At 40.6% G+C, this 12,928-nt stretch overlaps 1 protein-coding gene across 2 annotated transcripts in view; it reads right to left on the bottom strand.

Moving 5' to 3' along the window:
* Window positions 1-1,616: 1,616 nt before the first annotated feature.
* Window positions 1,617-12,928, bottom strand: part of galnt14 (UDP-N-acetyl-alpha-D-galactosamine:polypeptide N-acetylgalactosaminyltransferase 14 (GalNAc-T14)) — a 36,017-nt gene continuing 24,705 nt past the window's right edge. Inside the window, exons 10-16 of one of the 2 annotated variants that reach the window (XM_030773022.1) lie at window positions 11,680-11,806; window positions 9,515-9,607; window positions 9,083-9,166; window positions 8,517-8,661; window positions 5,542-5,661; window positions 2,774-3,070; window positions 1,617-1,916 (exon numbers count right to left, since the gene is read on the bottom strand). In XM_030773022.1, the coding sequence (XP_030628882.1) occupies window positions 2,912-3,070; window positions 5,542-5,661; window positions 8,517-8,661; window positions 9,083-9,166; window positions 9,515-9,607; window positions 11,680-11,806 (728 nt within the window). In that variant the 3' untranslated portion in view covers window positions 1,617-1,916; window positions 2,774-2,911. The remainder of the gene's footprint in view (window positions 1,917-2,773; window positions 3,071-5,541; window positions 5,662-8,516; window positions 8,662-9,082; window positions 9,167-9,514; window positions 9,608-11,679; window positions 11,807-12,928) is intronic. The other variant, XM_030773023.1, reaches the window with a different exon arrangement.

The raw sequence follows: 12,928 nt of genomic DNA, 5'->3' as shown, positions 1-12,928 counted from the left end.
GACGCTGCTGAAACAGGGCATTTTGGTAAAGGATCTTCGACAAGTGTATATTGTCTAATCTCGCAAAAGAGCCAGTTGATCTGCAATATTTTAATTACCTTCACCACCGTGTCAACAACTGTTATATGTCGAAAAAAATGTCTTTAATGATTCCTTGTAATGTCATGGTTTTTGATGCTAAAGAGAATAGTGGGTAATCATAGATAAGTACTAATTGCATACTCATAAGGTGGGCCATCAAGAGTATTTTTCCTTATTCATGAATACTAACGGCTGAGCCGCATCTCTGAATACTCCACATCTCTCAACATCAACAGAAACTCCCACACGGCTGATCTCCGGCTGTTCACAAACAAATTGGATGCAGAAGGTCACTACAGTAGAAGTCCTAAACATTTACTCCTTTAGTGTTGCCTAAGGATGTCCACATGTCAACCGTTCATTCTGTGCTATGACACATCAAGCTAGGTCCTCTCTGTAAGTCTGACTTAATTTTACCAGTGTCACCTCACTGAACAATCAGACAAATGCACCAAACATACAAACTAAACTGCTGCACTTGCTCCGCAGTGAAAAGGCTTTATTTGCGCTTTGACATGACTCAACTTGGTCATTATGTCTGCTGAGTTGCATAGCTCCATCGTTTGAAACCGAAGGTACAGATTAGAGGAGCCGGCCATTTATATCGAACTGGATTTGTCTAATGCAGTTAGGTTACTATGTGCCGTTACTAAATGTGATTTGCGTGTTTTGTCCAGTCTCACTATCATTTCAGTTACCGCTAATGCTATGTACGCTGTGTGTATAATCATTTACGTAATACATAATTTTACCACCATTCGACAGTGGAGACATTGATAATAATACTTGACTTGAATATTTAGTCGGGCCTGTATTTATTCATTTAAATAGTAGGTTTCCTAATGACAACTTGGGGAAAAAAATGTCAGTGTGCAGACATCATTTTACCATGGCATCCGTACCACAGGATCGATTCATTCAGGCATTAAGTGTTCAAGCATCTGATCCGCTCGCATAGCTCAAACACGTTAGCGTTAACTTGCTGACCTGAGACATGCACGCTGCGGGTTAAAGAGTTGGAGGTCGCGGTCTTAAGTCACCCAGTAGCTTACTGGATTTAACATTCCAGTGCACAATTTTCTATGATCGCCGTTAAATTGCCTCCAGAACCAATATTTTCAGCAGAGTGGAAAAAAAGGCAGATCAACGTTCTTTTCTGTTCAAAAAAAAAAATAATAATGAATTTCTGACTCCCAGTTTTTTGGCAAGGTGCCAGAGATGTCTCAGGTTTTCGGGAAGTGCATTGATTTGAGTTTCACATCATTCGACAGTCTAGTCTTTTGTGTAACAAAGGTGTGCTGTGAGATGTCTATAGTATGGAATTATGTAGTGCTAATCTTTAGCAGTGTGTTGACCTTAAAAAGATTAAGATGCTTCACTGTTGTACAGTACCACTGTGTGTCGTATTCAGTACTCAGAGGGGAAAACTGAATGAGAAAAAGTAGCATCTTACTGGATTTTCATGTTATGAGACTGTCTCCTTAAAAAAAATCATGCATATCACTACAGTGAAAAATGCATCAGAAAACACCTTATAGGAAAAATAGGTTCTTTATTAATTGTGCAAGCTTGACAAGTTCAACACATAGGGGCAGTGAGATTGGAGCAAGATTACAAAACATTCATCGTGCATCACATTCCAGTGTCCATCTATCCATTTGATAGTGTGTTTGTCCTGTAGGTCTGGTGCAGTGTGTGTGTGTGTGTGTGTGTGTGCGTGTGTGTGTGTGTGTGTGTGTGTGTGTGCACGTGTGTGCGCGAACTGTAGGTTTGTGTGTGCCCAGCTGCCCAGCCCTGTTCTGAAGAGCCTCGTCATGACTGACAGTCCAGGATTCCTGTTTTGGGAGAACCAGAGAGTCAGCAGGGCTAAAAACACACTCACACACGTGCTCAGTTTTTCACTCCTCTGCTCAATAACAGTAAAATCGATTCTGTCAAAGAACTTACTGTATAATTTCTAACACATAATGCTCTGTTCTGTTGCATATTCAGGAGCTTTTATACAACAAAGTGATTTGAATTTTCGTTAATACATCCTTGATAACATATAGTGCCATGGTATAACGCATTAATCAATAATATTTCTTTCTTTTGTGACTGTTAGAATACAACATTGGCTGTGTCTGAAATGGCATACTAGTGTACTGCATACTGCATACTGGCCCAGTATACACTGTGTACTGCACACTACTCCCCATCCTTGTATACAGTATGGTATGCAATTATTAGAACTTTCGTGTAGTATGCTATACGTTTACTATCGGTTAGGCTATTTGTTCTGTCAAAAACGAACACACGACTACAATAAATATCTATGAAAAGTAGCCCTATAAGAAAGCGTATTACACCAAAATATGCAACTGATACATTTATATTCGGAACTGCAGCTGGAGTTGAAGTTGAAGCTGCCTCTGTCACTGTCCGCCATGTTTTTTTAAAAATGTTTGACGGTTGGAAATCACCGCGTTGCATCATGGGATACATTACCTGACAAAGTGAGCTCCGGTTGTGTACTGCAAATTTTCCCCAGAGTTGTACATCATCCGGGTGACTGTCGTGTACTGCAAAACTTTTATTTTTCATGTACTGCACACTACTTACTAGTTTTACGTCAAGATCAGTATATGAGTAGTATGTTGTATGCCATTTTGGACACAGCCATTGCTCTGGTCTTGCCTTAATCTTTACTTACCCCAGTGTGAGCTGCAGAGACAGAGGCAGAGAGAGCAGGGGTATGGGTGTGGCTGATTGGCAGCAGTTTGGTAACCTCTCTCTCCTGAAGAGGCAGACTGCAGCCTCTCCCTCCACAGCCCAGCACAGAAGGGCAGTGTCATGAGAAAGGCAGGTCCCATCTCTGGGTGTGGGCTGTCTGCTCACATGGACTGATGACCAGGATCTTACTGCTGTCTATACCGTCTACAGCCATCTCACTGTCCAGGCAAAAACGAGACACCATGTGTTCCAGGTGAGTCCCAGATTTCTGCCAGCGCTGAAACAAAAGACAGGGGAAAAAAGACAAGGAGAAGCTGAATACAGAAAATGTGAATTTATATCCAGAGAAATGTGGGTGAGATTGTCTTGTGTGATAAAAAAATATGCTCTCAAATACGCTCTCAAATAAAAATCTGAATTATGAGAGCACAGACAACTCAGAGCACTGAAAACCATGTGTCGGTGATATTTTCCTAGCGCCTGAAGAAAAACAGTAATGCATTACTCACACTACCTTAAAAATAATATATTGTTATTTTTATGGGATACAGTCTCTCTATTTTGCAAAATCATCTCAGTGGGGAAAAAATATACATATACATATACATATACATATACATATACATATACACATACATCCATATTATTATGATTATGTTATGATGGACAAAGATTTCAACATGATTGACTTATTTCATTATTTCATGAAGCAAGACAACCTACTTCTCTATTACCTAAGAGCATATTATCAAAAAGTTTAAATATTTAACCAAATGAGAAGTCAGTTAGAAGTCAGTAGTTATTTTATGTCCATCCTTATTGTAACCTAAGGCCATTCTAATGTGATGTAACTGAATTTGATGTAACACAAAGTCATGTATGTATATGTTTTGTTACATTATTAGAACACAGGACAGAAGCACCACCCAAACAATTTAAAAAGTCTGGAAAGCAGACGTGATAACAAAATTATTCACAAATAACATAAGACAAAATGGAATTTCTTAAAAACAAGCTATTTTCTTTTCATATTTCAAGCGGAATATTAGAATAATGACAGTTAGCCTATAATGGCATAATGATTTTTTCCTCTTTTCTAGCATCTGCAAAATGTTCTTAAAAAAATGATACTGGTGCTGCACTTATGTCTGTTTTATATTTAATTTAAGTTTTGGCTCAACCTGACAGAGCCTATTCAGCTACAGAGTGAATTTTTTTTTTCTTTTTCTTATACTTGTGTGTCTGCGAAAGCCTGCCAGTAATTTGTCCTGCAGTGTCACTGTTCATCACACGCATGCGGAAACCACAGCAGGACCAGAACGACGTTGAGATAGTTCCAAACCTGACACTGACAGCCTAGATGAGACAGATTTCCCGGGGGACCAGAAAACTGCAGGAGAACCATGCTCCTGCTGTTTTATGACACTTATGGACTGAGTCTCTCAGGAAATCCCTCACCGAGATGTGGTAATGTGTTACTGGGAATGGATTTACAGCCAGCCAGACATGTTATCCCCGATTAGACACGCTCAGACATGCATTTAAACGACATGTCAAATAGCATCTAGACCTAGATACTACAACATTATGACTAGCAATAGCCACTACACAGACCAGATTATCTCAAAAATGATTGATGTTACCTCCTAACAAACAAAAAAAGTTCCTATCTTGTTCATAAACTCTTACATGATGTGAAAGTGGTTACTGAAACTTTTTTCTTTTGTTTTTTTAAAAAAAAATCTCCATAGAGAATCATTGTCATTTTGGCCCAGTTTACACCTTGCATTAAGATCCGATTTTGGTTATCCAATCAGAAGTGGACAGCTGTAAGTACATCCGTTTACATCTGGCTTTAGAATCCGTGTCTCGAGTGACCACTTGAGATCGGATCTCACTTCCCCGCCCTATATGCAAATAAGCACATAAGTCATTTTCCAACACGTTACTCCTTTCATTTAATCTCAGTTTTGCTTTTTTGACTGTAGATGGTGCTTATGACATGTGAGATGTCAGACAAATTTGGTGATCACTGGTCGCTGTTTTGGGACATTTAGGCACATTAAGCGGTTTCCAGATAATGGGCGTCAAAAGAGAGGAAAACGCTTAACATGAGATAACGACCATAGTCCTAGTATTTCGATTTTGATTTTTTGACAGGAGGAGGCGTTTCTGACAAGAGATGTCTGAGAAATTCAGTGATCATTGATCGCGGTTTTGGAACATTAAGCCATGTTAAGCTTCTTCACGTCAAACGTTGTTGTTTTTTATTGGCGGGAGGCATCAACACACTTCCCGTGCCGACTCTGTCGGAAATTTAATGAAGAGGAAGAAGAAGAAGAAATCAAAACAGTATCCATTTTGCCTGTTGTTGTTGCCTGTTGTCGCACTTTAATATGATGCCGTTGGCAAGCGAATGTGTACATACGCGAATGAGTTCGTACTTCTGCCTAAGCAGAGGGCGTCAGTTGAGTAGGAGGTCGTTCAGTGAGCTCGAGTTTGCATTCGCGTTTACACTGCTATAAGAATGTGCTCATATGTGGTCCAGACCACCTCCGAATGTGGTCTGAGTGATCGGATCTCGATGTGACCTCAATGTGCATTGGATGCGTTTACACCTGTACTTTTGAGCTATCCACTTGTGATCGGATCACCAAAATTGGATCCAAGGTGTAAACAGGGCCTTTGAGCGAATTCCTCCCTGAGTGGGAAGGGCTAGATTCTGTGGTGTTAGGAGAAATTTTTTACCTGTTTGCCATCACTGATGTTGCACGGCAGGAGCAGGACTTGGGAGGCTGGGAAGGTGCTGGAAACAGAAAGGCAGAACTGCTGCTGGCGGATCTGCTGGCCATGAGTGTAAATCCACTCCTGAAGGGACAGAGAGAGAGAGAAGGAGAGTGAAGTCACACAATAAAACCAAGCAAAACACACAGACATACAGACACACACACTTAGAATCAATCAGATCATACTTTAGGCCTTTCACATCTCTATGAGGGGGTACAGCTTATCAGATCATCAGAGCACTGAATCAAACTAAGTTTTCCATTTCTCTCATTCTGCCTTTGAACACACTCTCTCTCTCTCTCTCTCTCTCTCTCTCTCTCTCCCTCTCCCCTGCTCTCTCTCTCTCTCTCTCTCTCTCTCTCTCTATCTACCTCTGTCTCTGTCTCCGTCTGTCTCTCTCTCTCTCTCTCTGAGCTGGTAGATTGAGGTCAGAGGTGGGTAACACTAAGTGTGTAATAGCTTGAGAGGCTCCACAAGGATCCAATTTTTATGCACATCAAGTAATTTCATGAATAACCAAAAGCCCAGACTCAGGGTGTATTTTTACATCAGTGTTAAATGATATTGAGAGCGAGCTGCTGAGGCCAGGAGCTGGTAGGCTATGATCAAGTTTACCAGTACTCTGAGATGTACACTTCTGTCGCATTTTTAATTCACTGTGAAAAAGAACAAGTATCAAGGACTTTCTCCTCAGCTTAATGTAATTTTTCATACTTTTGAGCCTAATGGGCTTGGATCAAATAAACACCTTATTATATCAGTACGGGCTGCAAGCATTACACAAGAGCAGATGATCTGAGATTATAAAGGCCAACAGTGAAGATTAAACTGAGAACATTGAGGGCCTTGTTAGCTCTTTCTTTCCCTTCACCAAGAGGCGAAGAAAAAGTGTGGAGAAGGAGTGATACGATGGGATTCGTGTCACACAGTTATCCTGTGAACAAGACCATCAGCAAGAGTATTCCAAGCTGATGATTTACACAGGCGTCCATCCAGGTCACGCGCGTCAGGAAAACACACACTCATGGTGTCGAGGATGATGTGATTCACACACTTACTAAACCCTGATGTGACTGAAAACATCAGACAAATACAACCAATCAGCAACAGTAAATCAGTGTCAGTAAAGTCAAAAACACCAATCAGATACAGCCTTAAATAACTGAATATCATAGAATTCCATACTGTCTTTTCATTGACAAGACACAGTTGGACATTTAGGCCCTGATTATGGGGATGTGTGGGTTACAGCTGTAATCCAGCCTTGACATAGGTTACTGTGGAAGGGTCCTGAGAGGCACAATGTTAATGTATTAATGAACCCTGGCATTAGACCCGCTGTGAATGTGTTAATGATCTTTGCCGCTGGACTGGATTACTGTAGGTCTTTGCAGACCGTTTTGCAGGTGGGAGGAGAGGGAGTGAAGCACATTAGCGACCACTAGGATCAAACGACAGAGTTAATGTGGCTGTTTTGAAATCTCATTAGCTGGCAAGAAAGGTCTGGCTTTCACAGCGTCCCCTGATTACACTGCTTCATTCATTTTGTCTGATCCCACATGGCTTCCTGCACTCAAAAAATGAAAACTGATGTTTGTATATCTAAAGCAAATAAATCAACCTGAAATAACTTAAATTCATGAATTTCCATGTATTGCTTGAGATGTTATAGTTGAATGAGTATAAATAAGCCACTAGTTCAACCAACTAAAACCAGTCATGTAAAATGCTCTAGAATGAATTATGTTTATCCAAGTCTCACAGGACCTGGTTTTCAATTGTTAGTGCATACTTATAACGCCAGGTTTGTTGTAGTTTTTCAGATGGTTTTCCATTTAAATGACAAAGGATCTGTCATTAGGTTTATATTTACATGTTTACTGATTGAGCCACTTATGTCTTATGCCACTGTGCACTTGTGCCACTTATGTGTGTGATGTACACCATTGTGTTGAACGTTTTCAAACATGTGTCCATTTATTCTGTGATTTTTGAAAAAACAAGCTTTCTGCCAGCTGCATGGTGGTGCAGCAGGTAGTGTTACTGCTGCACAACAACTAGGTCCTGGGTTTGATTCCCGGTCAGCTCCAGTACCCTCCACTGCCCTAACTAGGACAAGTGGATTTGAAAATGTATGAATGCTGCCAGCACTGGTTGTCATGACCAAGTAGGCTGTAAATGGTTTCAGTTAAGTCTTCAGTTTTAGAATTGATGAGTTAATGCTAGATTAGATTTATTTGTTAAATCCATATATTCAAACTGGATCACTGACAGCTGTAGTAACTACCTACTCAAATAAATCAAGTTCATCTAACTTGATCACATTTAATTGAAGTTACCACAGTAAATTACATTCATTTCATCTGTCTGTTGTTAGATCAACAAAATTACTTAACCTTGAAGGAACATGATTTATTTACGTGGAAAAACTTTCCACAATTAAATTAAGTAGATGTAACATTTGCTTTTTTCAGTTTGTCCAGACACAACCATGATGAATTACATGCCCCTGACAATTAGACAGACACACACAGGAGAACTACAGTGTATGTCAGTGATCTATGGAAGACTAATGGACAGATAGATAGACAGAAAGACAGAGAGGAGGAGAGGGAGAGAGAGACTTATTTTTGTAATCTGTCATGAAAAGTGCAGAAGAAAATTAAATGTGGATATTTATATTATATGAGAGAGAGAGAGAGAGAGAGAAGCAAAAGACAGCATTCACAGTTCTACTAGTAGGATCTGCTGATATGATGTTTAATGAGTTCTGTTGTGCATAAAACTGTCTTATGTTGACAGGCTTTAAGTGAAGTTTTTCAGATCATACTTCTCTGGGCTTTATTTTATCTGTGATAGTTAAACTGTGCTGAATTGTACATGGTTGGACACAGACACAGTTAGACACAGTCAGGCACAGTTGGACACAGTTATACCTGGCTGAATGCTGGCACCTCCTTTGTGCCGGCACAAGGCGCTAATGTGAGGACTGGAAGATCTTGTTCCTCTAACTTGCGAGACTCCAGACAATTTTGCCTCTGTCGAATCACCCCAGACCTTGCATCTGAATCATCGGGAACTCTGACATCCAAAACAGAAAAATGCAGACCAGATGAAACAGCCACTGAAACCTTCAGTCTGAACAAACACCACTTCAGTTACTCGCAAAGGTTTGAAAGAAAAAAAGATGAAAACAGTATAATTTAATATCAATGCTAAGTCATAATAAATTGATGAATGAGTGTTTGTGTGCTGCTGAGTGGAATATTTGGGCTGTTTTGTTGCCCTGGGAGAGCTGTCTCTCAGACAGTGTCTGAGTTCTCCCTGCGTATTGGGCTGTATGGTAATGAAGAGTGTTGGGATGGCAGACTCATCCATCAGACCGCACAGCTCCAGAAAAGAGAGATGAAAACACACTGCAAGTAATAAAGGAAGAACACACACTCACTCGCGCACGCACACACACACACACACACACACACACACACACATGCTCACTCACTTGAGCTCTGGGTAAACGTTGTCCAGATACCACTTGAAAGATTTGCACTTGAGACGTTTGCGAAGCTCTTGTCTGTCGCGAATGCTGATAAGAGAAAATGAACCAAATGAGAGAGCAACTTCTCTCATTATACACTCCACCTCTTATCACACACACACACACACACACACACAAATCTCTCCTTCACGCCTGCAGATACACTCATTTGAACAGATATTCGTGTGTTTGTAAACATACCAATCCTCTCCAGATTGGTTTTGATCTCAGTGAATACTTTCATACAAACAACCCCCAAAAACCATCCATTTTGGACAATACATCTTTCAAACGTATCTCACTTTACCATATGCAGTGAGGTTGTGTGCGTGTATAAAGGACAGGCCTTTTGAAGTACTCTTAAATGATATGAAAAGCATGGTGTTTGTCACTCACTCGCCATAAGACTTGCCCCGGGCTGCAGGCCGAGCTGAGTAATAGAAGAGTTTGAACTCATCCATCCAAACCTCTGCCGTGCGCCTGGTATTCCTGCAAAACATTAAAGACATAAAACATTTGCGTCATCGGTATTCAGGTTACCCTTCATATGTGCCAGTCCAAAATGACATATACACGTGCTACAACACAGCTGAGCTGGTTGTTGTATTTTTCAGTGCATTATTGCAACATGATCAAAACAAGTTTAAGTTTCATGTTTCAAGTTTATTTAGAGCCCAATATCACTGTTTACAGTCTCAAAGGGCTTTACAGGCCACCACAGTCAAAATCAAAACAAAACCCTCTATACAGATCATTCCTCATGTAATAATTTAGTGTTCCACATTTGACATACAAGATAACCCCCTTGTCTGAAAGGGCATGTTATATAGTCAGTGTACTGGGTCCCAGTAACTGGTCCCCCAGTAAATGGGAGACCCTGCCGAAGACAAAGTCCAACCACCTCCGCAGCAGAACCTACCTGAATAGCTTCACTGTCTATGCCATAACAAAAGACAGCAAGCAACAAACTGGAGGTAAAGAGCAGCGTGGTGGAAAGGTTTCTAACTAGTAAGAACTAGATCACAGACACCCTATGAGTAGGTTAAATGTAATATATTCAAAAATATGCATGTTTAGAAAAAAAGGAAAGGCGTTGAATTATCTACAGACATGGTGTGGAAACAGATGTTATTTCCAGCGTGTGTTTTAAGATGATCAAATCGAGATTACTCCAAATCCCCCAGCAATTATTCATTAACTCTGTAGAAACATGCAGGGAGACAGTGATTTCATTCAGAGTGCACACTGCAGCACAGTCCTCAAAAAGAAAGTTCTGCTGCGTACTCAATATTTTATCCATTTTCATGCTGCGTCTCATCTTCTTCGGGCAGAACTGATAAGAGGAAACATATTCTACATCACACACTTTGCCCTTAGAAAAGAGTACATTATCTAAAAATGTGACAAATAACAAATAACAAAACAATGACCAATATTTAAAAAAACACACATCCACAGACAACTGCTTTTTTGGTGGTTAATCAAGGATGTTGTCATGAATGATTGGGAATGTTGTCAAGGTTGATCTGTTGTCAGGAACATTGTCATGCGTGAAAGGGTATCAGGAGTCGCTGTTATGGTTAAAGGAGAATGTTGTCATGGATGACTGGGTATTAGGAATGTTGCCATGGTTGACTGGGAATGTTATCATGGGTGAGTGGGAATGATATAGTTGACACAGGAGTAGGGTATCAGGAATGTTACCATGGTTAATGGGAAATGTTACCATGGTTAATGGGAAATGTTATCATGGTTGATGGTGAAAGTTGTCATGGTTGATCAGAAAAGTTGTCAGTGGTGATCAGGTACGGGGAATATTGGCATGTTTGATTGGAATTGTCCAAAGTGATGGGAAATTTGTCACGTTTTATGGAGAATAATGTTGTGGCTGATGGGGAATTTGCTCATGGTTGATGCTGAATGTTGTCATGGGTTATTTGGAAGGTTGTCACAGTTGATCTGGAAAGTTGATCAGAATGTTGATCAGAATGTTGTCATGGCTAATCAGGTATTGGAAACGTTGTCGTTGTCACAGTTGATGGGCTTGTTGTCATAGTTGAGCAAAATCCTGTCATGGATGACTGAGAGTGTTGCTAGGGTTGATCAGGTATCAGGAATTCTATCATGGTTAACTGGAAAGTCATAATTGGAATGTGGCCATGGTTGACTGGTAATGTTGTGATGTTTGATCCGGTTATCAGGGATGCTGCCTTGGTTGATCAGGAATGTTCTTAAAGGGCTTGACTGGGAATGCTGTCATGGTTAGTTGGGAATGTTGTCCTGATGGATGGGGAATGTTGCCATTGCTGATTGGGTATTTTTTTACTTTAGTGTGAAGGTCTCATTTGTGGAAGTTTTGCTGACAGAAGTTCAAATCAGATTTATTAATGGAGATTTCATGTTAGCAAAGAATGTCGCGATTGAGCCCACATAAATTAGCAGCATTTTATTTGAATAGTTATTGATTATGAATGAGGTTTGACTTGACCCGTCCATGGATTCATTAAACAAGGCTCACTCGGACTGGATATAATTTTAAAGTTTCTGAGGCTTGCTCTTACTTGATGTACGTGTTGGCGTTACCGTCTGGGAAGACGTAGGGGTGTCTTTTCCGGAACACATGGCCAACCCTGCTACAGGGAATAATCTCCAGGCTTCCTCCACACATCCACACTCTGAAGGAAATCTCTGTGGGAAAGAAGGTATATTAGCAAACCACTGTAGTGCAACCCATGGTTCTCCCTGGACCTGCATTAGCCCTGAGACTGGTGAACCTAGCTATGTAGCTTTGCAGCTAAAACGCATGAATATGGCTGACCCCTGCACAGGGCTGCAGGCACCTTTTATTCTCTAAGCACTCTTTACCTCACACCCCCATTCACTTCTACAGGAGAGTCTCTCAACATTTACTCACTCTGCACCACTATTACTGTTCATCGATAGTTCACTAGGAATGTAAAAAAAAAACCTACAGGTACACTTAAACACTTACATTTCCTACTAATTGCAACCTTATGGACATATTAATTGCACTGAAAAAGAGCACTGTCAGGTGAGTGGTATTGTATGGTTTTGCAAGGGCATGTGTCAGCATTTGCACTCCACAACTAACATAAGACAATATGTTTGTATGCCACATTACATCCTTTTTTTCTTCTTTCCAAACACATTGGCATTACCAGCCTGCTGAGTGCAGACTAACTTTCACATCAGTGAATATTGGATCATACGCCTGAAGTCTCCTGTCTAAACATGTCAAGACCAGCGAATCAGTCGCACTTGTGTGGAAAGCTGCTTACTTCTGTCCAAACAGCTAGGCCTGTTTCAACAGCCCAGTCTGCCTAATCCAGCACTCAGTCTTTGGTCTTCCTGCACATTTTTTTGCCACTCTGATTTTTTAGGACACATCCAAATCTCTCATAGCTCACATTAAAGAAAGCTTAATTCCAAACTCAGAACATTCCTTCACTGATATTTCCCACTGTTTCAAAGTGCTGGTTTGAGCAGAGGGGGTCTCCTTCAGAGTAGACCACTCTCTCTCTCTCTCTCTCTCTCTCTCACTCACTCTGTGAAAGGCTACCTGCTGTGCTAGTCTTACTGTCAAAAGTTAAACAAAACAGTAGTAAATTGCACCACTGTAAGCTGTGAGATAACCGTCAGATAGAAATGATGTTAAAAAGACATAAAAACGCTGATCACAAGTCAAGGTAGTGCAGACAAGTTGTGAAACTTGCTGAGAAGTTGGTTTAGTGGTCTGAAAATCAGTTTGCAGTGTTTTCTTTCTCAGTTTCCATATTCAGAAAATGACCT

This window comes from Chanos chanos, chromosome 4, assembly GCF_902362185.1.
Source record: "Chanos chanos chromosome 4, fChaCha1.1, whole genome shotgun sequence".
NCBI classification, from domain to species: domain Eukaryota; kingdom Metazoa; phylum Chordata; class Actinopteri; order Gonorynchiformes; family Chanidae; genus Chanos; species Chanos chanos.
The sequence above is the reverse complement of the archived record's forward strand: the minus strand, read 5'-3'. Positions and strand labels throughout refer to the sequence as shown.